Source organism: Tachysurus fulvidraco, chromosome 8 (assembly GCF_022655615.1).
Source record: "Tachysurus fulvidraco isolate hzauxx_2018 chromosome 8, HZAU_PFXX_2.0, whole genome shotgun sequence".
Classification (NCBI taxonomy): Eukaryota; Metazoa; Chordata; class Actinopteri; order Siluriformes; family Bagridae; genus Tachysurus; species Tachysurus fulvidraco.
In genome coordinates this window covers 6,742,768-6,766,541 of record NC_062525.1, presented here as the reverse complement: position 1 = coordinate 6,766,541, position 23,774 = coordinate 6,742,768, and the positions used below count along the sequence as shown (strand labels likewise).

General features: G+C 39.0%; 1 protein-coding gene across 7 annotated transcripts in view; it reads left to right on the top strand.

Moving 5' to 3' along the window:
• ryr2a (ryanodine receptor 2a (cardiac)) overlaps positions 1-23,774 on the top strand; it is a 160,382-nt gene that overhangs the window by 114,133 nt on the left and 22,475 nt on the right. For 4 of the 7 annotated variants that reach the window (XM_047817486.1, XM_047817484.1, XM_047817483.1 and 1 more), the window contains 33 exons: positions 230-367; positions 689-766; positions 867-942; positions 1,723-1,846; positions 2,382-2,497; positions 2,738-2,802; positions 3,253-3,374; positions 4,373-4,422; positions 5,660-5,720; positions 6,034-6,272; positions 7,405-7,486; positions 7,667-7,797; positions 7,994-8,314; positions 8,426-8,666; positions 8,840-8,927; positions 9,292-9,384; positions 10,179-10,349; positions 11,142-11,201; positions 13,129-13,263; positions 13,400-13,512; positions 13,769-13,865; positions 14,168-14,274; positions 15,363-15,414; positions 15,571-15,621; positions 15,977-16,076; positions 16,604-16,683; positions 16,781-16,857; positions 16,948-17,021; positions 21,074-21,154; positions 22,085-22,173; positions 22,556-22,684; positions 23,327-23,431; positions 23,587-23,668. In XM_047817486.1, coding sequence (XP_047673442.1) covers positions 230-367; positions 689-766; positions 867-942; positions 1,723-1,846; positions 2,382-2,497; positions 2,738-2,802; positions 3,253-3,374; positions 4,373-4,422; positions 5,660-5,720; positions 6,034-6,272; positions 7,405-7,486; positions 7,667-7,797; positions 7,994-8,314; positions 8,426-8,666; positions 8,840-8,927; positions 9,292-9,384; positions 10,179-10,349; positions 11,142-11,201; positions 13,129-13,263; positions 13,400-13,512; positions 13,769-13,865; positions 14,168-14,274; positions 15,363-15,414; positions 15,571-15,621; positions 15,977-16,076; positions 16,604-16,683; positions 16,781-16,857; positions 16,948-17,021; positions 21,074-21,154; positions 22,085-22,173; positions 22,556-22,684; positions 23,327-23,431; positions 23,587-23,668 — 3,628 coding nt within the window. Of the gene's footprint in view, positions 1-229; positions 368-688; positions 767-866; positions 943-1,722; positions 1,847-2,381; positions 2,498-2,737; positions 2,803-3,252; positions 3,375-4,372; positions 4,423-5,659; positions 5,721-6,033; positions 6,273-7,404; positions 7,487-7,666; positions 7,798-7,993; positions 8,315-8,425; positions 8,667-8,839; positions 8,928-9,291; positions 9,385-10,178; positions 10,350-11,141; positions 11,202-11,888; positions 12,171-13,128; positions 13,264-13,399; positions 13,513-13,768; positions 13,866-14,167; positions 14,275-15,362; positions 15,415-15,570; positions 15,622-15,976; positions 16,077-16,603; positions 16,684-16,780; positions 16,858-16,947; positions 17,022-18,508; positions 18,527-21,073; positions 21,155-22,084; positions 22,174-22,555; positions 22,685-23,326; positions 23,432-23,586; positions 23,669-23,774 lie in introns of all 7 variants that reach the window. The other 3 variants (XM_047817485.1, XM_047817481.1, XM_047817480.1) reach the window with 2 other exon arrangements.

The window sequence follows — 23,774 nt, the reverse complement described above, 5'->3', positions numbered from 1 at the left end:
TAATCAGTTAAATTAAGCACATCAAGCTTCAACAGGCTTTAATATTATATAAAAATGGAAATATAAATCTTAATATTAATCACGATCTTAATGTTTACCTGGCAAATGGAAATTAAGCTGAATTTACTTCCAGCAGCTGTTTAATAGTGCTGTGTGGAAAAAAAAGAATGTGCATATTATTACTTTTCAATGTAGCATTAATTTCTCTGTCTTTGTGTCTGTCATGCAGGATAAAGAGGTGTACCGTTGGCCAATCAGAGAGACTCTGAAGACCATGTTGTCTTGGGGCTGGAGCATCGAAAGGATGAGGGAGAGCGACTCGGCCAGTTTACACACCCGTACACGCAGGATCTCCCTCACCAGCCAGGTTAAATCGCAGCTTACATTGACCACAGCTTCAGGCCTCAACTTTTCAGTTGACTAGTCTTTCACTGTTCACACTGATCAAGCTCATACTCTTTAGGAAGAGGTTTTATATTTACATTCCACTGAGATTTAATGCTCTATAAACAGGAGAGGGAAGGGAGGAATGATTGTTTAGCCTGGGTGGTATCCATGTGTTTGGGTTAAATTTCCAAACAGTTACTCATTTCACATTTGCTTATTAACGCTTTGTTCAGTATTAACAATGTTTGAACAGTTTAAACAAATTCTAGGATTAGAGTCTGACTATTTGTGTTTTCTGTAGGTTTCTGTAGAGGGCGCTCATGGATTCAGCCCTCGCCCAGTGGACATGAGCAACGTCACCCTGTCCCGGGATCTGCACGTGAGTGAAAAGCTGTTCACTGATACATCATGCTAATGATATCAAAATCACTTTACACTCAGCATCATTTATACTATAACTGTTTGGTTTTGACCTGCAGTCCATGGCAGAGCTGCTTGCAGAGAACTATCATAATATTTGGGCCAAGAAGAAGAAGCATGAACTGGAAGCCAAAGGTATATCCCAGAGGAGATCTGTGCTCTTCCTGTCTCCCTTTAGATCTGTTTTCTTTTTTTTTTTTGGACAGAAAAACAACCCAAATGCATAAGTGTGCAGTGTTTACGTAGTAGACTGTATTGTCCTTAACATGTCTTTTCCTCTCTCCTAAATGAAATACTTGTTAAAGGCAGGACCTCACTGCTACGTGACGAAGGTAAAGGGTTTTAAAGGCCTTAGCTCAGGATGCACAACTGTTCAAACTCTGGATTAATACCAATAGACGAATTGTACAAATAGGATGATTTTACTTTTAACCAACTATTTGCTACCAAAAGTTTAGTTCTACAAAAGCACAAAATCTTTCTGACCAAAGAATCCATTGTCAAAATTTCCCTTTGTTGTTGGACATAATTGTAGCGCTCACACTATCGTGCACATTTAGTGTGAACATATCTTGTACAGCCTGTGTACAGACTTTAGACACGCAATATGAACATTAGCCAAGCTAAATTAGTCCAGTAATCCGAAGTCAATAACCCTGAATATTTGAATATATGATCCTGCAACTCAACCTGTTTTGTTTGCCCTAATAGCTGTGCTATGTAGCTGCAGTGTCCTACATGTTCAGCCATCTCCAGTTAGACCGTATAGGTAGAATTTTCAATCTGTTTTATGAAGGCTTCACACTGTTCTAACAGGCAGTAATCCAGAGCTGTTGAGTGTTTGGCTTCAGTCTGAATGACAAAGTTTGGGAATCTGTGATCCCACAGTTTCCACTTCCTTTTCTTATTTTGTAGGAGGGGGAAGTCATCCACTGCTGGTTCCCTATGACACTCTAACTGCCAAAGAGAAATCCAAAGACAGAGAAAAAGCACAAGACATCCTCAAGTTCCTTCAGATTAATGGATACACCGTATCACGGTGAGTGTGTCTGATGTGTGGCCGTGTCACCATTTGCATCGTGTTTACATGTCTGGATCATGACCCCTTTGTTACATGAAAATTTGCTTTATTTAACTACCATCCAAACCCTCAGCAGGGTGCCACACTACCTAGCACAATATACTAAATAATTATGAATATAAAGCACTGATACCTTTTATTTGTGTCATTTAGTAAATGAAGGATTTTATCCAGGCTTTATAAAAAGAAACTTAGAACGTAGATAATTAACAAGCCATGAAATTTTTATTTAAGGGCTTTCTATCACTTTAGCTACAGTAATGTGAATTTTCACTACCAAGTCTTTGGGATTTTCAGTGTTACTTCGTTGTTATTAGAGTCTTCCCATGACTAATGATTAATTTAAAATAAAATCAAACCAATTCTAACCACTATTTGTTGCTGGCATTTCTTATGAGTCACAGTTGAGCTAGTTGGTTTCATGACTCCATGTTAGCATCCGGCAAATCTTAAAATACGATGAGCATCACCTTTATTTTCCTTCCATTTTAAGGGCTATGAAGGAGCAAGAGCTGGACACACCCTCGATAGAGAAACGGTTTGCTTACACGTTTCTGCAGCAGCTCATCACATATGTGGATGAAGCTCATGAGCACATGCTGGAATTCGGTGCGTATTTTTGTGAAGATTTTTACATATACTATTTGACATGTTTAACATCAGCTTCTGTAATCTTTTCTGTAATTTTTATTACGTGTGCATTGGTTCACACAAAACTGTATATTACAACTCATCCACATAGAGTTTTCTTCTATATGCATAGTCTGTACAGTATGTTGCAGTCAGATAAAGCTTTCTTTTACAGGCCTTTCCTTTCATTTTGCTGCTGTGTTTTTGTGTCTTTCTTAGACGTTACCACACGACAAAAAGGAGAGAAGATTCCTCACGAGCAGCAGATGAAGTTCTTTGGAAAAGTACAGTACTTATAATCAGTTTCTTTTTACAAAAACATGACATTTATTTACCAACCAATGGCAACTTTCTTCTTTTTCCAAATGCAATTTTACCCTAAACTCATTTTCTACACACTTAATAATAACATCTCACATTTGACCACATACACCACTGAGGGGTTAAAGACTACGGCATATCCAGGGTTAACCTTGCCTATATGTTTTTAATCTAGTTGTGCTTTTTTCTGCTGTAAAGGTTTATATCCCATTATGGCATATTAGGGATTTTCATCTTTGAGGAAAAGACTTTGTGAGAAGCTCTTTCTATGGTTCCTTCACCAGATTGGCAAAATATATTTATTTTTAGCTTTTAGTTGAATGTTGTAGTAAAAATCTTGTCTTGTTTCTAAACAAACCTCTCGAAAGACAGAAAGAGTATAATACAGACACTATGGTTTAATTTTTTGACAGGTTGTTCTGCCATTGGTTGACCAGTACTTTAAGAACCATCGGCTCTACTTCCTGTCCACTGCCATCCGTCCAATCAGCAGTGGAGGCCATGCTTCCAATAAAGAGAAGGAGATGGTGACCAGGTGGGATGTAGCCTTAATCTGCATACATCTGTGTGTGTGTGTGTGTGTGTGTGTGTGTGTGTGTGTGTGTGTGTGTGTGTGTGTGTGTGTTTGTGTGCATGCAATTGGGTGCATTGGTGGTGGTCATGTCTGAGTCCAGTATCAGGAGTCTATTGTTCCTGATATTGTTGGTATACATTATCCAGGTGAGAAAGGAAGAAAAAAAAATCGTAGTGCACTCAAGAACGCTTGCATCAAATGGAGATCATGTAAGAGGTTATATGCTCGACTCCAGTTTGCAATAAACCAGAGGCATCCAATCTTATCCACGAAGGGCATAGTGTGGGTACAGGTTTTCTTTCATTTCAATCAAAGCACCTTTAATTTGTAGATGGTGAGGTGTGGCTTCTGCTTGTTTTGAATGCAAACCTATACCCACAGTATACCCACATTTTCTGAATAAGATTGAACCCCCTGGCAATAACGAATATAAAAATAGAATACATAAAATAAATCGATTTGTATAATGTTCAAAAAATAACTCTTGTGTTGCAAACACTGCCTGGTGTGGAGAATCATCTGGATATCTTTATTGCACTTCCATGCTGAGACTGTGCTGTCAAGCACTGAAACCGATCCACTTCTCCAACCGAAAAACTGGACTATTGCAAGGACAAAACATAACCCGAGAACGATAACATAACTGAGGCTGCTATTATCGTCGAAATATGTGATTGGATTTTTCTATTTGAAACCTAAGATTAACATTCATAAGCTGTGGTTTCTGCAACTAGACCAGAGATCAAGCTCTCAATGCGTTTCCTTTATACCATGTTTGCAAAGTTGACATGTGACACTTGTTAGCTAATCTTCTCTCTTCAGACCCGATTAATCCTCATGTAATACACTTTCAAAAATCTCTGCTTTTACGTATTTTTGAACCTCTTTTTTAGTTTACTAATGTTTCTCTTTTCTTCTGCCTCTCTTTCTTTGTCATCAACTTTTTTCCTCTTACTCAGTCTTTTCTGCAAACTGGGAGTTCTTGTGAGACATAGGATATCTCTGTTTGGTAAGGTTGCTCTAACTGTTTGGCTTTGTTTTCTGATATATGTGTGTGTGTTGTGTGTGTAAGTGCATGCTAGCAGTTGAGACTCAAACCTTTAGTCGTTCTGTTCGTGTTGAGTAAATTGTAAAAGAGAATGGCATCATGCCACCCTTATTGGCTGCAGATTACACAGGAAACATTTTCATTTTGTTTGCTCATTGTTGTTACACTTATCAACTTCTTTAATGTAATTGGTTATAATCTTCAACCAAAAAAAGTTTCTCGTTGATTATCTGAAAGCACAACAAATTTACAAAAAAAAAATCCATTGTAAACTTTGGATCTTCGATGTACGACTAGAATTATGGCTGTTTTTAAAGGAGGTTTTGTTTTTGGGGAAATCCTGTACTTTTTCTTTTTTTTTTCTTTTTTTTTTTGCTGAACTGAAATCGGAAGCTATAGTAGAACAATTATAGCATGAAATCAAACATAACACAGGATCTAAGCGTTTCAGACAATGTTGATACATGAGATATATATATATATATATATATATATATATATATATATATATATATATGTATATATATATATATATATATATAATGATATACAGTAATACCTCGAGATACAAGTTTAATTCGTTCCGTGTCCTTGCTCGTATCTCAATTTGCTCGTATCTCAAAGCAATTTTCCCATTTAAATGAATTGAAATCCCATTAATCTGTTCCAGCTCGCAAAATTCCACTCCAGTTGTTTCATGTGTTTTGAATATGAAAAATGTTCAGTACCTGTATTTATAAATGACAAATATTGTATAAAAAACATATAGTAATAAAAAAGGAGGTTAAAAAAATAAACTGGTTTTACTATAAAGTGTATTATTTACCTTGGAGATCAGACGAGGAGTTAGGAGGAATTTTGTCTCGTATGCACACTTTCACTTTCGTTCACTTACTCGCTACTTTACACTTAAACTTAACTAAACTTCACTAAAATTAATGAACTTAACTGAAATCCTCTTAACTGTTGTTGTTGGTCTTTGTTCGGCGGCGTTGGCTCGGATGCTCGTATCTCAAAAACTTGTTCGTATCTCAAGGCAAAAATTTGGTCGAATCACAGCTCGTATCTCAAAAAATGCATCAATGTCAATGCACTCATATCTCGAGGTATCACTGAACCGGATGTTTGCTATTCTACACTTACATCAAGCCGAAGAAATGTATGTCGCTCTAACACCTGTCCTTTATTTATTTCCCAGGGAATGATGCAACTTCTATCGTGAACTGTCTTCACATACTTGGGCAGACATTAGATGCCAGGTCAGTGGCCTCAATCCAGTAACTGCACATTGAAAACTTAAGCTGGACTTTCCATTAGTATGTGTGCAAAAGCAATCAAAAATGAAGTACTGGTACAGCAAATGGTCATTCAGTTAATAATGAATACATACATTATAACTAATAAAATACATATTCTATATTTAGCATCAAAGTATTCATATAAAAGCTGGATTTAATTGCTTCAAAGGTCGGATAGCCATTTATTCTAAATCTCACTACTTATTTGATGACTTTCCAAGCTTTAAAAAGTCACTGTAAATTTACAAGCACAGGAATTTCATGCCACATGTAGGACAGTAATGAAGACGGGTCTAGAGTCAGTAAAGGCAGCATTGCGGGCATTTTTCGATAATGCCGCCGAGGATCTGGAGAGGACAATGGAGAATCTACGGCAGGGTCAGTTCACACACACTCGAACTCAGTCCAGAGGAGTCACCCAGATCATCAACTACACCACCGTGGCTCTGCTGCCCGTCCTGTCCTCGCTGTTTGAGCACATCGGTCAAAACCTTTTTGGAGAGGACCTTATATGTGAGTGTAACTTCTACCTTGATTTACTGCATAAAGAGGAACACGTACTTCATCGTATAATAGACTCATTTTATACATGAATACCTTTAACATGTCACTGAAAAGATTATCAGGATGTGAACAGCTAGGTTCAAGCTTCTGATACTCCTTAGCTGCATTAGCTATACAGCTCTGTATAGTAGAGTAGATGGGGAAAACTAACCCTGACTTTTAGACTATTGTGTTAAAGCAATAAAGAAGTAGATTTCCGTAGTTATTGTTAAAGCATCTATCTCTAGAAAGAGTAGAAAGAAAGTGAAAAATGTCTAGAATTTTTTTTTGCTTTATTGTAATTCTATAATATTACCAATAATTACTAGACATCTGACTATTGACAATGTTTTTATTCGCTTAGTTAGCAAGGTAGCGACCTTCTGAAGTGTTGGCTGTGGCACAGTTTTTGAGATTAAGCAGCATATATTGGTCATTTATGTAGGATTACTGATTAATCAAGTTCTGGAAGACCTCAGAAATGGACTATATTCATTTTCTAAAACATTCCTGATACATGTCAAGCGATGCATATTGATTAGCTGTGCAATCAGCGTGTTAAAGCTGGAAGAATCCAGCTATTTCGTCAGTAAGTATGGAAAATCACCTCATTTCACAGGAAGAGGCTATTTGACAGACATTGCAAACAACAGACTTTCCTCTCAGTCCTTAAGGAAACGTGGGAGTAACTCATTTCTTTGGCTCCAGCCGCTTCAATTAAAATGCCAGAATACATCTTAAGATAAGAAGCGGTAAAGCCGGACAAGCCGATTCTGTTTCTGCAAACAATTACAGTATATATCTGATATGGGGCCTATTTGTAATGGTGGCTTAAATAAGAATTGCAAATAGTTTATATCAGCATTAATCATCAGGGAATACTCTGCCAAACTAACGAATGAATGAACCTGAACGTAACTCCTGCTGACAGCCCACTTTCACATTACCATAACACTCTGACTGTTACATTTACTGAGTAATATTTATAACATGTTTTTTAGATGAATAACCAAATATTGTCATTATGCTGAACTACAAATGAGGTCATTACATCCTAGTTTATTAAATGCACTAAGAATGTCTTCTTTTTTGTTTTAAACAGTGGATGATGTCCAGGTTTCCTGTTACAGGATCCTAAACAGCCTCTACTCACTTGGCACTAGTAAAAGTATCTACGTAGAAAGGTAATGAACTTACAGCGTTTTATAGTGTATAAGGAAGAAGTCCTCACTTTATCAAGAGTTTACGTTTCCTTACTGTTAACCCTGCCTGTTGTACTAAAATGCTACAGGGCAAATATCAGTCATGTTATGATAAGTAAGGAAATGACAGGTGTGTTATTAACACTTTATTACTGTACATAGGCAGCGGCCTGCTCTGGGCGAGTGTCTGGCAGCATTTTCTGGTGCGTTCCCCGTAGCCTTCCTGGAACCTCATCTTAACAATTACAACAGCTTCTCCATCTACAACACTAAAGGCTCCAGAGAGAGGACAGGTGAATAGAGACGTTCTGCTCATCAGCATCCAATGGCTGTTTAACCATAGAGATGACAGGACATGTTATAATGCTCTCTCTCTCTCTCTCTCTCTCTCTCTCTCTCTCTCTCTCTCTCTCTCTCTCTCTCTCTCTCTCTCTCTCTCTCTCTCTCTCTCTCTCTCTCTCTCTCTCTCTCTCTCTTTCTCTCTCTCAGCATGTGGTCTCCCAGCTCAGGTGGAAGAAGTGTGTCCCTTAGTCCCTTCCTTGGAGAAAGCTCTGGAAGAGATCATGGAGCTGGCTGAGTCAGGCATGCGCTACACTCAGATGCCCCATGTGATGGAGGTGGTGCTGCCTATGCTGTGCAGCTACATGTCTCATTGGTGGGAGCACGGGCCAGAGAGCAACCCAGAGCGCGCTGATACGTGCTGCACTTCGCTCACCTCTGAGCACATGATTACCCTTCTGGGCAACATCCTCAAGATCATCTATAACAACTTGGGTATTGATGAAGGTGCCTGGATGAAGAGGCTCGCTGGTGAGAGAGAAAAAATGTCATATATATTATGTGCAGTGCTGAAATCTCTATTGCCTCTTTCTGTCATCTTCTCACATGTCTTTGGAATTATCTTCCCCCACCATGTTGTAGTTTTCTCTCAGCCCATCATCAGTAAAGCCCGGCCACAGCTGTTAAAGACACACTTCCTGCCGCTGATGGAGAAGCTGAAGAAGAAGGCGGCCACGGTGCTTTTGGACGAAGAACACATGAAGGCAGAAGGCCGCGGTGAGATGTCCGAGTCTGAGCTGCTCATCCTGGACGAGTTCACCATCTTGGTGCGCGACCTGTACGCCTTCTATCCACTCCTCATCCGCTTTGTCGATTATAACAGGTGAGAGGACACACCTAAATGCCCAGATGAGCACACGGGGAAGATAAACAGGAAAACATACTAAGTGTCTGAAATATCTAAGTGTAAAAGCATATGAATGTCCATTTTTAAGATTTTATATAAGGCTGTAATGAAGAGATCGGGAGGGTAATATAAATAGTGTGTGTTTTTAGAGCAAAGTGGCTGAAAGAACCAAACCCTGAGGCTGAGGAACTGTTCCGGATGGTCGCAGAGGTCTTCATCTTCTGGGCCAAATCACATGTAAATGAATACACACACATACATAAATGTCCAGCAACCAAACCATCAGCTAACATCCAGTCAATCATTGTCACTTTAAATACGTGAACTGTAACAATAACAGTAGATCTCGCAGACAGACACTCTGTCATTGTCAGTTTATTTAAATATACACTATTATTTTTTTACTCTTCGTGGGAAACAATTCTGTTTTTTGACTGAATATCGTGACAGTGTTGTGGAGAGATTGTGACTGATTATAAGGTTGTTCAGGTTCAGTCATGTGTGTGGTGCTACACGATGAACGATCCTTTTAGGGCTGGTGCTTTGAGCAGGGTTGATGCTTGTTTTCCACTCGGACTACTGATGCTTTGTTGTTTTACAGAATTTCAAACGGGAGGAACAGAACTTTGTTGTTCAGAACGAGATAAACAACATGTCGTTCCTCATCACTGACACCAAGTCCAAAATGTCCAAGGTAAGAGGACACAGACACAGGGAATCAGTTTTGAACATGCTTAATTGCTCACACAGAAAGACGGGTAAATAAGAAATGAGAGAAATTACAGGAATTTGTAAATAAGAATAATAAACAACAGACTGTACTGTTTTTGTATGATGCAGAATGAAGCAGAGACTCATAGAGTTTTCCGTATAACAGGGTTATTCAGCTTATACTATGGTGATTTGCAGGTGATCACATTGCGTAATTTTGCCTGTCAAAGTGAGAAAACGTGAACCGGAACCGAGACTCTTTCCATAAAAGTTTATTTTGTGTATTTGCTGTACAATATATAATAATGAGCTGTTATTATAGAAACAGTAATGCATTAGATTCAGCTCGTTAATATTAACCTTGTTTGCTACAATCTGAACTACGTGTACTGTCTCATACAATCAGACCGGTAAGACCCAAGCGTTCAACCCTCAGTGCTGTATGAGAACATGCGTAGTACAGTGCAGACATACCAAGACCATTAAGAACTTAATTTGTGTGTATGTTCTCATATTTTTTTTACATCGTGCAATATAATGTCAAAAATTAAATGATAATTGTTTGCTGGTGCGAATGGCGTGGATATTGAAAGAGTTCCTGAGTATCACTGGGGTTCTCTCCTACTATTATTACACATTTATTTAAATGCATTTACATTTAAGAAGACTGTATTTGGCAGTGCACTTTAAAAAGCACTGACCTGGTTATTTACAGTAATTTACTGAGATTTATCCAGTTTATGACCCCCATCTGCACATCGCCTTACCGGTCCACAGGGGGCAGTGTCTGACCAGGAGAGAAAGAAGATGAAGAAGAGAGGCGATCGTTATTCCATGCAGACATCTCTGATTGTTGCTGCTCTCAAGAGGCTGCTTCCTGTTGGTCTAAATATCTGTGCTCCCGGAGACCAGGAACTCATCACCCTCGCCAAGAACCGCTTTACCCAGGCACTGCAATTCTGCGCACACACACACACACACACACACACACACACACACACATACAGTGTACACACACATATCCACATGTACACACAAACACACACACACACATACACACACACTTATACATATACACACACATACACACACATACACACACATACACACACACACATACACACACACACACATATGCACACACACACACATACACACATACACACACATACACACACACACACACAAACACACACACATACACACACACTTATACATATACACACACATACACACACACACACATACACACACACACATACACACACACACATACACACACATACTTATACATATACACACACAAACATACATATACACACACACACACACACACACACACATATACTGTACACACACACAGACACACACACACACAGAAAGAGAGAGAGAGAGCAATTTTCAATAATCTAGCTTGCTAGATTTGTTTGTTGATGTTTTGTTAAGAAAGTAAAGCAACTCCGTCACTATTGTAGACAAAGTAAACTTCAGATAACATTATTTCTCTTTGAATATAACTAATGAGTGAATAAGTAACTTTAGTTTGAATTCAACTGGAGAGAATGCATGTACCAAGTACATGTACCAGTCGTTTCCTTGCAAGTGACAATTAAAGAGAATGTCATTGAAAAGTCCATAATGATGGCTATTACCCCTGATGAGTATTTGTGACTTTGTAAGAAAAAATATTCTTCTAATTTCAGTACAAATACAGTGAAATGTTTTGCTGTTTATCGACAGAAAGACACAGAGGACGAAGTTCGGGAGATCATCCGTAATAATCTTCACCTGCAGGGAAAGGTGAGGAGTCTAGCAGGAGCCTAGAGACACCCACGGTGTATATGATGCCATCATGTTGATAAAGCTGGATCATTACAACCTCAGCATTTCCACATTCCTTTTTATCTGCTAACTGACATCATGTTAAATCACATGCTTCTGGATGAAAGAAAATGCTAAAATGATATTAGATACAGAGAGATCAGTTAGAACCAGTTAGAATTGAATCATTTGTCATTAGCCAACTTTGAGGTGGTATAAATACGGAACACGGCACACAGACACTAGAATTTTATGATTTTTATATCCATAGTCACTTTTGTGAATCTTGCACAGCTTGTGTTTGTGACTGAATGATTTAATTTTCACAAAGGGTTCGAATGTTACGTTTCCGTGAGGTTGAAACTGCAACCTGTAGCACTTTATTCCTGTGTTTTCTATCAGGATTTTAAACTAAAGTCACTATTGGAGATCCATGAATGTGATTATGGATCAGTGATTTATAACACTTACCATTTGACGTAACATAAACATGAACAGCTATAAGTGTGTATCTGAATCTAATGAAAGATTTCCCTGCCTGGTTTGGATTTCAGATATCAAAAAATATGTTTGCATGTATGATCATTTCAGCCCCATGTCACTGTCTTTGTCTCCATCTGCTCCACTCTCACTGCATGTCTGCATGTTCTCGCATGACTTCATTAGTACTGCGTCTTCCACTTCAAAAAGCTGGTCAAGCGCCTCATCGTCGTCATGAAGTGGATGAAACGCCGACAGCCCAAACTGGCTGCTCCAGAAATACCCTTTCCCAAACGCCTGCCCTTCCTTAAGCGCTCGTCTACGATGGACTTCTCCATCCATAGACACCCGCGGGTGTCGCTAAGCGCCATGAAAAAGTCATCATCTCTGGATAACGCCTCTAGGCACACAAAGCCAGCAGCCACCTGCAATACTACACGTTACAGCATGTTCAGATGTAGCACGCTGGTGTGTAGAAAATCCACAGCTGGTTTAGATGTAGCTCATAGAGCCAATAGCATGCAGTATATAATTCATATTTTTAAAATAGCTGATCGGCTAAGACGTACTTTGTGTTTGAAATTTGCTTCTCTTTTGCATGAGAGCTGCAAAACAAACAAATTAGCTCTATGTATATCTTCTAATGTAGCATTGTACAAAATAAAGGAGCTCACATCTCGATGTTTGGTGCTATATCTCCGTACCAAAGTCTGTGTGGCTCCTGACACTAACGCTTTTTTTATTTTTATTTTAAATAGTCAAAAATCAATGCTGGTGGCAGTTTCCATTTTATTTTCTAAGCATGTACTTTGGAAACTGCACCAGCATCCAGAGCGTTGTGTGATGAATCGACTCTGAGCTTTAATCAATAGCTTCATTTATCTTGGAAAATGTACTAAAACCTTGACGAAGCAAATTTCATACAGCAAGCATGTACTGTATCAGCTGATCTTTTTTTTTTGTGCCTTTTAAAGGCTTTATTTTTGTTTTTAGTCTAATTGCAAAAAAAAAAAAAAAAATAGAATATATATACATGATAGGTTTCTGCATTAGTCCTAGATCATAACAGTAGTTATTATTAATGACTTAAATATAATAACGTGAGGCCTAGTGTTATACAGTGACGTGTAATGCATCATGGCAGCATATGTTCATTCCAAGAAACACTAGCAATGTGTTTTGTAGCTCAGGAGGTAGAGTTAACCAGAGTTGTTCTTTCTAGTGGCTATACTGCAGGGCAGCAGGGCAGAAGTTAAAATAGACATCGACTCAGCTGTGTTGAAATATGTTACGCTTCTCATTTATCCGCTTTTAGCGTTCATCTTCAGGTTGCAAATATACTGTTTTAGTTAAGTGAGTGTTAGTTTCTATTAAAAGAGTAGTGTGTGTGTGTGTGTGTGTGTGTGTGTGTGTGTGTGTGTGGCAGTTGGAGGATCCTGCCATTCGCTGGCAGATGGCTCTGTATAAGGAAATGCCTAACCGCAGTGAGGACACCTCAGACCCAGAGAAGACTGTAGAGAGAGTGCTGGACATCGCTCATGTGCTCTTCCATCTGGACCAGGTCAGTTTAGAACACATCACATTCTCACATCCCACATGCAGTGAAGATACGAGAAACCGGAAAAGCATAAAACGTACAGAGTGCCGTTTGAAGTGGTAATGTTGGCTGTAAGCGTGAACGCTTTGTGTTGGATCAGGTGGAACATCCTCAGAGGAGTAAAAAAGCTGTGTGGCACAAGCTTCTGTCCAAACAGAGGAAACGTGCAGTGGTGGCATGCTTCAGGATGGCGCCTCTTTATAACCTGCCCAGGTATCACTTCTTTCATCTTGTCTTCTAAGACCATCTAAATTTGCTCTCAAACGAATCTGTGTGCACAACCAAAAACGAAGCCTAACCTGTAGTACCTGCTAAATAAGATTAGTTTTAAGCAGGGTTGTTCATGCGATACATCTCAGCCCGCATTGCTATATGATCTGCAGTGTAAGATGTGGCTGTGTGTGGGAGCTTCTAATATTTAGTACGAGCTTCTAATTGTCAGATGATGTTAATTGTGTGTGGTTTTTAGACACAGAGCCGTGAACCTGTTCCTGCAGGGATATGAGAAATCCTGGATTGAGACAGAGGAGCATTATTTTGAAGATAAGCTCATAGAGGATTTGGCTGTGAGTGTTTCTATGTTTTTATACAGCATCGGATTCAGATTCATAAAACATCCTCCTTCAGGGGTTTGGAAATGTTTGTGTTTGACTTCATGTTAGTGTCCCAGAGTCTTCAGATCACACACATGCTGTTTTTTAAAGAATTTGGTGGATTCTGAGCCTAAAAACTAATTGAGAAATAAATGAGGATTATCGCAGAATACAAAAAAGAATAATCCTGCCATTATTATCATTAGTAGCCTCACAGCTTTAATACTGACATTTATAATGAAGCCAGAGCTGAGGTTTTGTGTTTTGTGTTGTAGAAGTCTGGTGGAGAGGAGCCATCAGAAGAGGATGAAGGGGTTAAACACATTGACCCTCTGCACCAGCTCATTCAGCTCTTCAGCAGGACAGCGCTCACAGAGAAATGGTTTGCTTTATTTAAAATCTCTCCCTTTTAACTCTGTCACTCTATATTAGAATGCAGCATTTGGTTTCTCTTTTTTATTACTTTATGTTCCACTGTCTTATACTGGCTTAGCGGTATGTTACAATTTAAACGGTAACAGCATTTAAATCAAATATTTCTTAAGGTAGAGAATTACACTACATGGCCAAAGGATTGCGGACATTTGACCATCCCACACGTGTGGATCTTCTCTAAACCGTTGCCACAAATTATGACCACATCAATGTACAAGATGTCTTTGTATGCTGTCGGATTGCAATTTCTCTTAAGTGACAGTGAAAGTACGGTGACCCAGACTCTGTTCTCTGCGTTTAACCCATCCAAAGTGCACACACACAGCAGTGAACACACACACACACCGTGAACACTCACCCCGAGCAGTGGGCAGCCATTTATGCTGCAGCGCCTGGGGAGCAGTTGTGGGGGTGCACTTGCTCAGGGGCACCTCAGTCGTGGCTGGCCCGAAACTCGAACCCACAACCTTAGGGTTAGGAGTCAGACTCTCTAACCATTAGGCCATGACTTCCCCACATTTATTTATTTATTTATTTATTTAATATATATTTAAAAGTGAAGGTAATTGGAAGGATGACCTCTCTAATGCTCTTGTGGCCGAACGAACACAAATCCACAAAGCCACGCCCCAAATTGTTGTTGAAAGCTTTCCCAGACAAGTGTGGCTTATTATTACAGCAAAGGGGAATAAATCTGGACTAACTTTCTATAATGGTCACATGTTCGCAAACTTTTGCGCAACTAGTACTCTAAAGTTAAGCCATAGAAATGATTCATTTATGATTGGATGGTGGGAGTTCATTTCTTTTACCCAGTTTATAACCATTCATAATTAGAGATTTAAAGTAATACTCATTTATAAAGTAATACTCCTGCTACTCCTGTTAAGTAAATGACTCTTTTTACACTGAAAATATAATTAGACGAATAGCAGATGTAAACAAAGAAAGACTGGGGAATCGAATGACAGCGAGTCTGCTGTTTCTAAATGAGACTCTCAGTATGAATGCACATCCTTGAACTGTCTCTTTCAGTAAACTGGAGGAGGACAGTCTTTACATGGCCTACGCTGACATCATGGCCAAGGTGAGAATCTCTACTGACAAAACTGAGAAAATACGTACATGAAGTGAAATTCAGTACAGAGTGCCAGCGATATTATTCATTATTCATATTATTAAGAGTCATTACTCTTCGTGTAGGTTCACCTAACATATTTATTTTTCTACAAATTGTTCACAGAGCTGTCATGATGAGGAGGAAGATGATGAAGAGGAAGTGAAGAGTTTTGAAGTAGGCATTCTTCTGAGACAATGCCAAACATCGGTTTGGGTTTGGCGGTTTATCTGGCTAAATGTGTCTCAGACTTCCTCAGATTTTAGTCTCCGATTAAATACAACTGGATTTTAATTTTGTTAATCCCAATCCAGCTAAACTGCTATAGTCAAGACAGAGCAAACGATTAGATGTAAAGAGGATGCATGGTACGGCTATGGCGATATACCACGTAGGACACTTTTAAAACAAGAAGGCATATACTGTAGTCAATAGCAGTCCAGTTGCTAAAAAAAAAAAAAAAAAAAGATTTTGATGGTATTGATGATATTTGAAATTTTCTAACCTACCATCCATGCTTGCTTACTTACAGGAGAAAGAGATGGAGAAGCAGAAATTGCTCTACCAGCAGGCTCGGCTCCATGATCGTGGTGCAGCTGAGATGGTGCTGCAGACCATCAGTGCCAGCAAAGGTACACCATACATTTAACTCTCACTACATGGCTTCATGTTAGTCAGTTTGCAACAGTACTGAGAACTGACTACACACTTACTGTAAACAAAAGTCCAGGGTGGCAGGCCAAAATAAAAAAGAAAGGAAGATGCAGCTTTAGTCGATAAAGCTTCACCAATTTTCTTACACAAAGGCTACTCTTGTTCAATAGTCAGACGTTGGCGTCTACTGTACATCAATACGGGGCCTAAACAAACAGGGTGCACTCGTTACTCACAAAATACCTGGAAAATTGTCAGTAAAAACTTGAAATGAAAATACTGTAGTATGACACATTTCTGAAATTACATTCAAAATCATTATCTCTCTAGAAAATTATATACTGTATTTTTAAAGCAAAAAAAAAAACCCCCTAAAAACAGCACGGTGCCCAAACAGCTTCATGATTAGAACCGAGAACTTTGAGCTTCTACATGCTGAGAGTGTATTGCCAGTCGTTTCATTTCAGTGCCAGAGCTTGTGACTTTGTTCTGACCGTGTGTGCAGGTGAGATGGGGCCGATGGTGGCGTCTACACTCAAGCTGGGCATCGCTATACTTAATGGTGGAAATTCCACAGTACAGCAGGTCAGTGCGATGCAAATCACTTGTAGGTGTTGTTTAGAGAAGTAGAACAGGAGGGTTTTTTTTAAACTAGAACCAATGCATAAATATCCACTTGTAGAAAATGCTGGATTACCTGAAGGATAAAAAGGACGTCGGATTCTTCCAGAGCCTGGCAGGACTTATGCAGTCTTGCAGGTAACCTTACCACAAAAGACTTCTGGTGAAATCAGCACACTATTGTAAGGTTAGCACAATAACCATCTGAGCGGTTTGTATTCATTCCAGCGTTCTAGACTTGAATGCTTTCGAGAGGCAGAATAAAGCTGAGGGTCTGGGCATGGTGACGGAAGAAGGCTCAGGTACGTTTCTAAAATAGGAGACGTCTATTGTATATAGTATAATATTCTGTTTATCATAGCGATATCCAAAGAATCTGCTTTATAACTGATTTCTCTACTTTTATACTTCTGAAATACAGTGTTGTAAATTGGCCACTACTTCCAGGTTTAGTATTTACACCAAAACATGCCCTGTGGTTATTCTCATCACTATCGGGTGTCTGTTTTTCCTGTCATTTCATTTTCATTTGATTTTTGCCATTATTCAGCCACGGCATTCACATTCACTCTCACGATTTTGACTGTTTAGAGTCATTACGTCTCTGTACGACACTATTTTAATTTCACTCATTTTTCTTTCGAAACGTGTACGTGAGTGTCCATATAGCTGTTCGAGCCAATGGATGCTCGTCCTGCTCTTTCACACGTTCTGCTCATTCACACTTCACTGATCAGATTGACTAATGCTAATTCAAACTTCCAATACTTGTTTAACTTTGAAAGGTATTCATGAATTATTGAGAAGTCATTTTTGTTCAAATGATTGTTCAAATGATTTTCATTAAGGGTACCATGACAAAAAAATCTCTATAGGACAGTAAATGCCAAAAAGATGGGAAGATGAAGGAAGATCTTCAGCCTCTTTCTTGCATTTATTGTCTTTCCCTAACACGCTTTTAATAACTTATTTTAAGTAACACGTCTTTAAGTTTGAAATGATCTCTTTTGTTGCACTATTGTGTTCAAGATTTATTTTCAACTTGAAGATGAAGATTCATTTTCCCTATTGTTGCCTATGTCCCCCCCCCCCCTATTCTTTTTTTGTCATAATACCCTTCTATTAAACCAGAGGCATGTCCTGTCTTTTATTGCTCTATCAAACAAACCTCTGCACTTTCAATTGGATTCAGTCAGCTACGTTCCTGCTAAATTACAGCAGTGTTCACATAGCAGTAAGAATAAAATGATTTTTTTTTTTCAATAATCGATCGTTAACGCAATTTTCAATGTGATCTAGTTATCTATTGCAGGTATGTTACATAAGATACTATTTTATCATTTATTTTATACTTCCGCATGTTCAAAATTGATTTATAGACAGTGTTAGATTGTTGATTTATTAAGTTTATAAAAATCTTTTTTTTTTTTTTTTTTTTTTTTTTTTTCAAATACGAAATGTACATTAAAATGTTAAATATAATTATATCGGTTGAATATCGTGAGAATTACAGACAAGTAATCCAGACAAGTCCTGTATTCTTAAACAGCAGGTTGTTTTTTTTTTTTGTGCTTTTCAAGCTGGACATCATCTCTAACTGTCTAACATCCAACTACCTGTTATTCAGAGTGATTCATAAAGTGGAACGCAGATGATTGAATCCAAGTTCATCTTTTCCCACTCAGAGAAAAAAAAAAGTTGGACCTTGTAATCTGTTTGACCTCTCACTATTTTCTTTCCTTTTTCTTTCTTCTTCTTTTGGGTTCATGTACTGTCTCCCCCTCCTCAGTCATCACCCATGAGCGTGGTAATTATGCACTTCTGCCATTTTGCTGTGATTTAGCTTTGTGTCCTCTCTGTTCAGGTCCTGAGCCCTTCACGTGTCCCATATGTAATCAGCCCCCATCTTTCTTGTTCTCCCTCTGACCCCTCAGTCGGCCCCTTCAGCAACCCTTCCCAGTCCTCCCTGAGCTTAATTAGCAGCTGTTTCTCCATTGTTTCTCTTACAGCACTTTTCCACTCACACAGCACCAGTGCTGGTGCCACTGACAAACGTTGACCTGTACACGCATTCGTTCTTAAAAAAGATCCGTCTCTCAGCCAATCAGAATGTGTTCAGGACATGGCTGAGAAACCGCTGATGTCAGGAGCTTAAGGCCGGGGCTATTATTTGAAAAAAAAAAAAAAATTAGAATTATTTGCAAAATTAAAAACTGTGACTCAAATTTACATGGAAAAAAAAACCCTAAAATTATTAAATAATACATTTTGGTGTTGAAATAAACATCTGTTGCAAACATGTTCTCAAAGCCAGAAGGAAAACTTCTCAGGTGTAGAAAGGACATGATCTTCAACAGTTGTTGTATTTTTTATTTATTTGTTTATTTTTTGGGCTTTTGTTTAAAGCACTTTAAAAAACACTCAACTAATTTATTATGTTGAATTTCAAACCGGTGGAAAAGCAGTCGGGTTGCTTAAAAAAGTGACCTGCAGTTCAGCGGCGGCTCTGACACCAGCGCCGGCTCCGTGTTGGGGGAAAGGCATAGCAGAGGACTGCCCTATAGGCCTGTAGTCATTCACACACTTGTTTTTGCCTCCCTCTCAGGATTTGCACAGTTTCTGGCACGCTCGATGTAAGAGCAGTTAGGTGTTTTGTAGTCTCCCCTACCCACCTTCTCCGTTATGTCCCACGTGTTCTGTCCCTGCTCCCTGCCGCATTGGCTGCGTGTCTCAGTGCTGTATTCCTCTCTGTAATCTCTCTCCGTGTTGCGTCTCTTTGGACTCGTGGCTTCCTGGCTGCGCTGATGTGACAGCTGACTCCGTAGCCCTGCCCCCCCCCCTCCCGAAACTCTTTCTCTTCTTCTTTCTTTCCTTTCTTCCTCGTCCATTTCCACCTACTCTCTCCCGTTGACGCTCCAGGCTATTCAGTCTGTTTTGTGGCATACTCATTGTTGTTTTCATTAGTTTATTCACTTCCTTTTTTTTGTTTTTGTTTTGTTTTGTTTTTTCTGGAGTGACAGTTGTATGACTAGGTTGGTCCATTTCTTGATTTACGCTATTATCCGATGACCGGTGTTGTGTTTTCACTTGGAATTCTTTTGTGTTGTCCATCCATTTTTCCGTTTAGTGGTTCCATTTTCCAACACACTTCTAAAAGTGCAGTTTTACACACGGACGGTAACGAGAATGATAGACCAGAGGAAGTCTAACCAAATCAAATGTTTTATCCACAGATCATTTTTACCAGGATTATGTGATCTCACTACTGTGTATTAAACAGTACATTACTGTGGTTGCATAAGTGCATTGTTAGATGATAAGCTGACAGAACTGTTTGACTTAAATAATTTGTGTTCGAGTTACATGCTTTGTTGTATAGCAGTTATGAGGTAGAGATGCTATGAAATTGCACTGTGTTTTTGTAAGGCTTCTGTTCTGGTTTATCATCAGATGAAAATAAGCCTGAACGTGCATCTTTTTTGCATTCTTAACAACAAAAAAAAAAGCTAAATATTTACTAGTCAGTGCACATATTATTGTTCAATTGTTGTTTTGGTGGGAAAGAAATAGAAAACATCAAACTTCACATGCAAAGTGAATCGAAGCACTTTCAGGCTTAGCTGAAGTGTAGCCGTTGTGAAATGATCAAGATCTGTGCTCATTGTTGTCGGGAGTTCTATTGTTATCAAGGTCATTTCAGAATCACCCTCGGCCGGGACTCCCACATTCATTAACCATGAGAAGCCTTCCGCATGGTTAACGCAGCATTTTCGCCCGGCAGTGTCTCTACAGCTGTACACCTACTGTAACACTTAACATTTTAGTGTTTCTGTTGGCTGTAAAATTTCACACCTGTGCTGTACCTGTATTAAAATAAAACATAAGTGCAAAAACTAAAGAAACTCAATTGACAGCAAGCATGCCTTGGCACATCAACTGTATTTGAGAGGATATTTTTCAGCCTAAGACGCCAAAACGATGGTACAGCCGACACAGCAATTAATAATTCAGCCTTTCTTTTTAATGCAAAAACGCTGCAATGCTGATGTCATGATAGCTGAGCTGTTATTTAGTAGTGCTCTGAGAGACACAGGAACAAAATGCTGCTCAACTACTTCCATTACCTATTTGGTTTTACACTTTCTGATAGCAAGTAGTGTCTCCCATCAGTGTGTGTGTGTGTGTGTGTGTGTGTGTGTGTGTGTGTGTGTGTGTGTGTGTGTGATTGTGTGTGTGTGTGTGTGTGTGTGTGAGGGCTATGCTGGACCCATGTGCCTCTCTTAGACGTTGTATCTGTATGGCATTGGTTTCCATGCCTACTTTAACATGCATGTGCTCTGGTCCGGCCGTGCAGGCGAAAAGGTGATGCAGGATGACGAGTTCACCTGTGACCTGTTCCGCTTCCTGCAGCTGCTCTGTGAAGGACACAACTCGGGTGAGGAACACTCCACTGGCTGTTTGGTCAAAGTTTCATGAGACCATTGTATTCTGGTCGTTGCATATCTTGCAGTCTTTGGTCTCCTTAAATAAGGCTCTGTTTCTTAAATATATTTTCATTATATTCATAGCAAGATATTTCTACATTCTGAATTCCCAAGGAATTGTAGAGATCCTTTGTTTTGAAGAAAACATATTTATTTGGGATTGTGCCTTTTTAGTTTGGATCATTTGTAGACCATCTGTATGGCACCATATTGCTCCCAGCATCCAAGTTAGCTTATTGTAATCTGTCTGGTATAAACACACACTAGTCTTGTAAAACCTGTTAGATGCTGCTCAGGGTTAACTATCATTATATTTCACACAAAAAAAATCTAGAAATGTTTTTGTCCTTTACTAATGTTCCTGAAAAAGATCATGTTAGTATGGAGTCAGTCTGCGTAAAAATGTCAACTTGGTGTGTAATCAGATTAAGCTGTTAAGATGTCTGAGATTTCTGTGCCACACCGAATGTGCCACACATGGAATTAACTACAATTTCTTTGTGCATTATGGATACAGAGTTTAATAAAGAAATGTTAACGTTTAAAAAATCCATTGTAGTATCATAATGCTTTAGGTCAAAGCTGAAATAGGTCATTTTTTGTCGACGTAAGAATCACACAGAAAGCATGTCATACACCTATTATTTTTAAAAGCGAAAAACTGTGTGTATCTGTGTAAACATGCTGCCTAAACAGCATCGGTGCTGTCTCGTTTGTACACACGGTTTCCTGGGAAACTGCAGTGTTCATATGCTGTCCTTTTCTCCTCACAAGGAATAATACATCCTCTTTACCTTGTGTAATTTACTGGTGCTATATTGATTGTGATTGTACTGTCCTTGCCCAGTAATTGTTTTCATGAAGCGTGTGCAATGCCGCAGATTTCCAGAACTACCTGAGAACGCAAACAGGAAACAACACGACTGTCAACATCATCATCTCCACTGTGGACTACCTACTAAGGGTACAGGTGAGACCCTGCAGGTGGAAACCTATACAGTTATGTTAGTAACTAGAATGTTGAGTGTTTTTACCCACAGTGCACTGGGAGCATACTGTACTTCAGAAAGCGGTTTATTAGCTGTTTAAGTTACAACTTCCATTTTCCCACAAGCAGCTATTTTGATAACGTGGTAGCCGAGAGCTGTAACGGCTATTTGTTTTTAGGATGACTTTTAATCAAACCTTTTCATTTCAGAGTCACTGTATTGGCTGCACGATTACACTCATTAATTAGCAGCCATGTTGGGAAGCTCGTTTTTATTGGTGTCGTTTAAAGGTATTCATGAAAATTGCCTTGGAGCGAAATTGACTGCGATGTTTTTTGTTGTTGTTGTTGTTTTTTTTGTCAGGAATCCATCAGTGATTTTTACTGGTACTATTCAGGGAAGGATGTGATTGACGAGCAGGGTCAACGTAATTTCTCCAAAGCTATAAATGTGGCTAAGCAGGTCTTCAATACTCTTACGGAGTATATTCAGGTATTTCTTCTGCCAGATTTCCTCTCGCACTACAAAGCTCTGTATCTTATCATACTTAATAAAGAAAGTGCCTTTATATTTTACAGTAGTTTTCACTGGCTGAATTGGCTAAATTTGTTTCGAATTAAAGTACACCGTGTTGTTGTTTTTTTTGCCAAGCTTGAATTATAGTACCACTTTAAATGAGGTCTTTACTTAGATAAAGCAATTAGCATTGTTTTAGCAGTTAGTAGAGCAAGCACATGTGCTGGGGAAATAAAATGCATGTTGGCAGAGACCCGTTTTATCTTCACAGTCTAACAGGCATTTCATTGCTTAGCCACTTTAGAGATTCATTAAAGATCCTCCTAAGTACATCTTGCAAAAACAATGGCATTTTCGAACTTCAAGCTACATTTCCCAGCACCATATTCTTTCTTATACCATTCAACTAGCTTGCTAAGTTTTGTGAAATATCTACAGTTTGTGGAACGATATGTGACTATACATAAAGTATGAGTAGTGTAGAATATCTGTGGTAAATATTAGAATGTCAAATCCTTTCCCAGACTAAAGTAATTTATTCCAGGACAAACAACTCTAAAGTCTCAGTGCAGTGATTAGAAGCCCACTGAGTTTCTTGTCTTATTTATTCTGCTACAGGGTCCATGTACAGGGAACCAGCAGAGCCTAGCGCACAGTCGCCTGTGGGATGCGGTGGTTGGGTTCCTCCATGTTTTTGCACACATGCAGATGAAGCTCTCACAGGTACTGTTGGCATCTGTTAACTGCAATCTGGTGCAAGCAAAATTGTGTTAAACACGTCAACCTATCATGGTTCAATATGGGTGTAATCTCTTGCCTGTTTGCAATTATGTAAAACCAGTGATGCTTTCCTCTTCATATCTGTTTTTTCCCCCCAGGATTCAAGTCAAATTGACCTTCTGAAAGAACTCATGGATCTGCAGAAGGACATGGTGGTAATGCTTCTCTCCATGTTAGAGGGTAATAATCCATTAGCTATTCCACCCAATCTACTCTAGTTAGGTATCAAAATAATACCTATACTTGTCATTTTAGGCTGTAAATAAAAAAACAGCAACAAACAGTA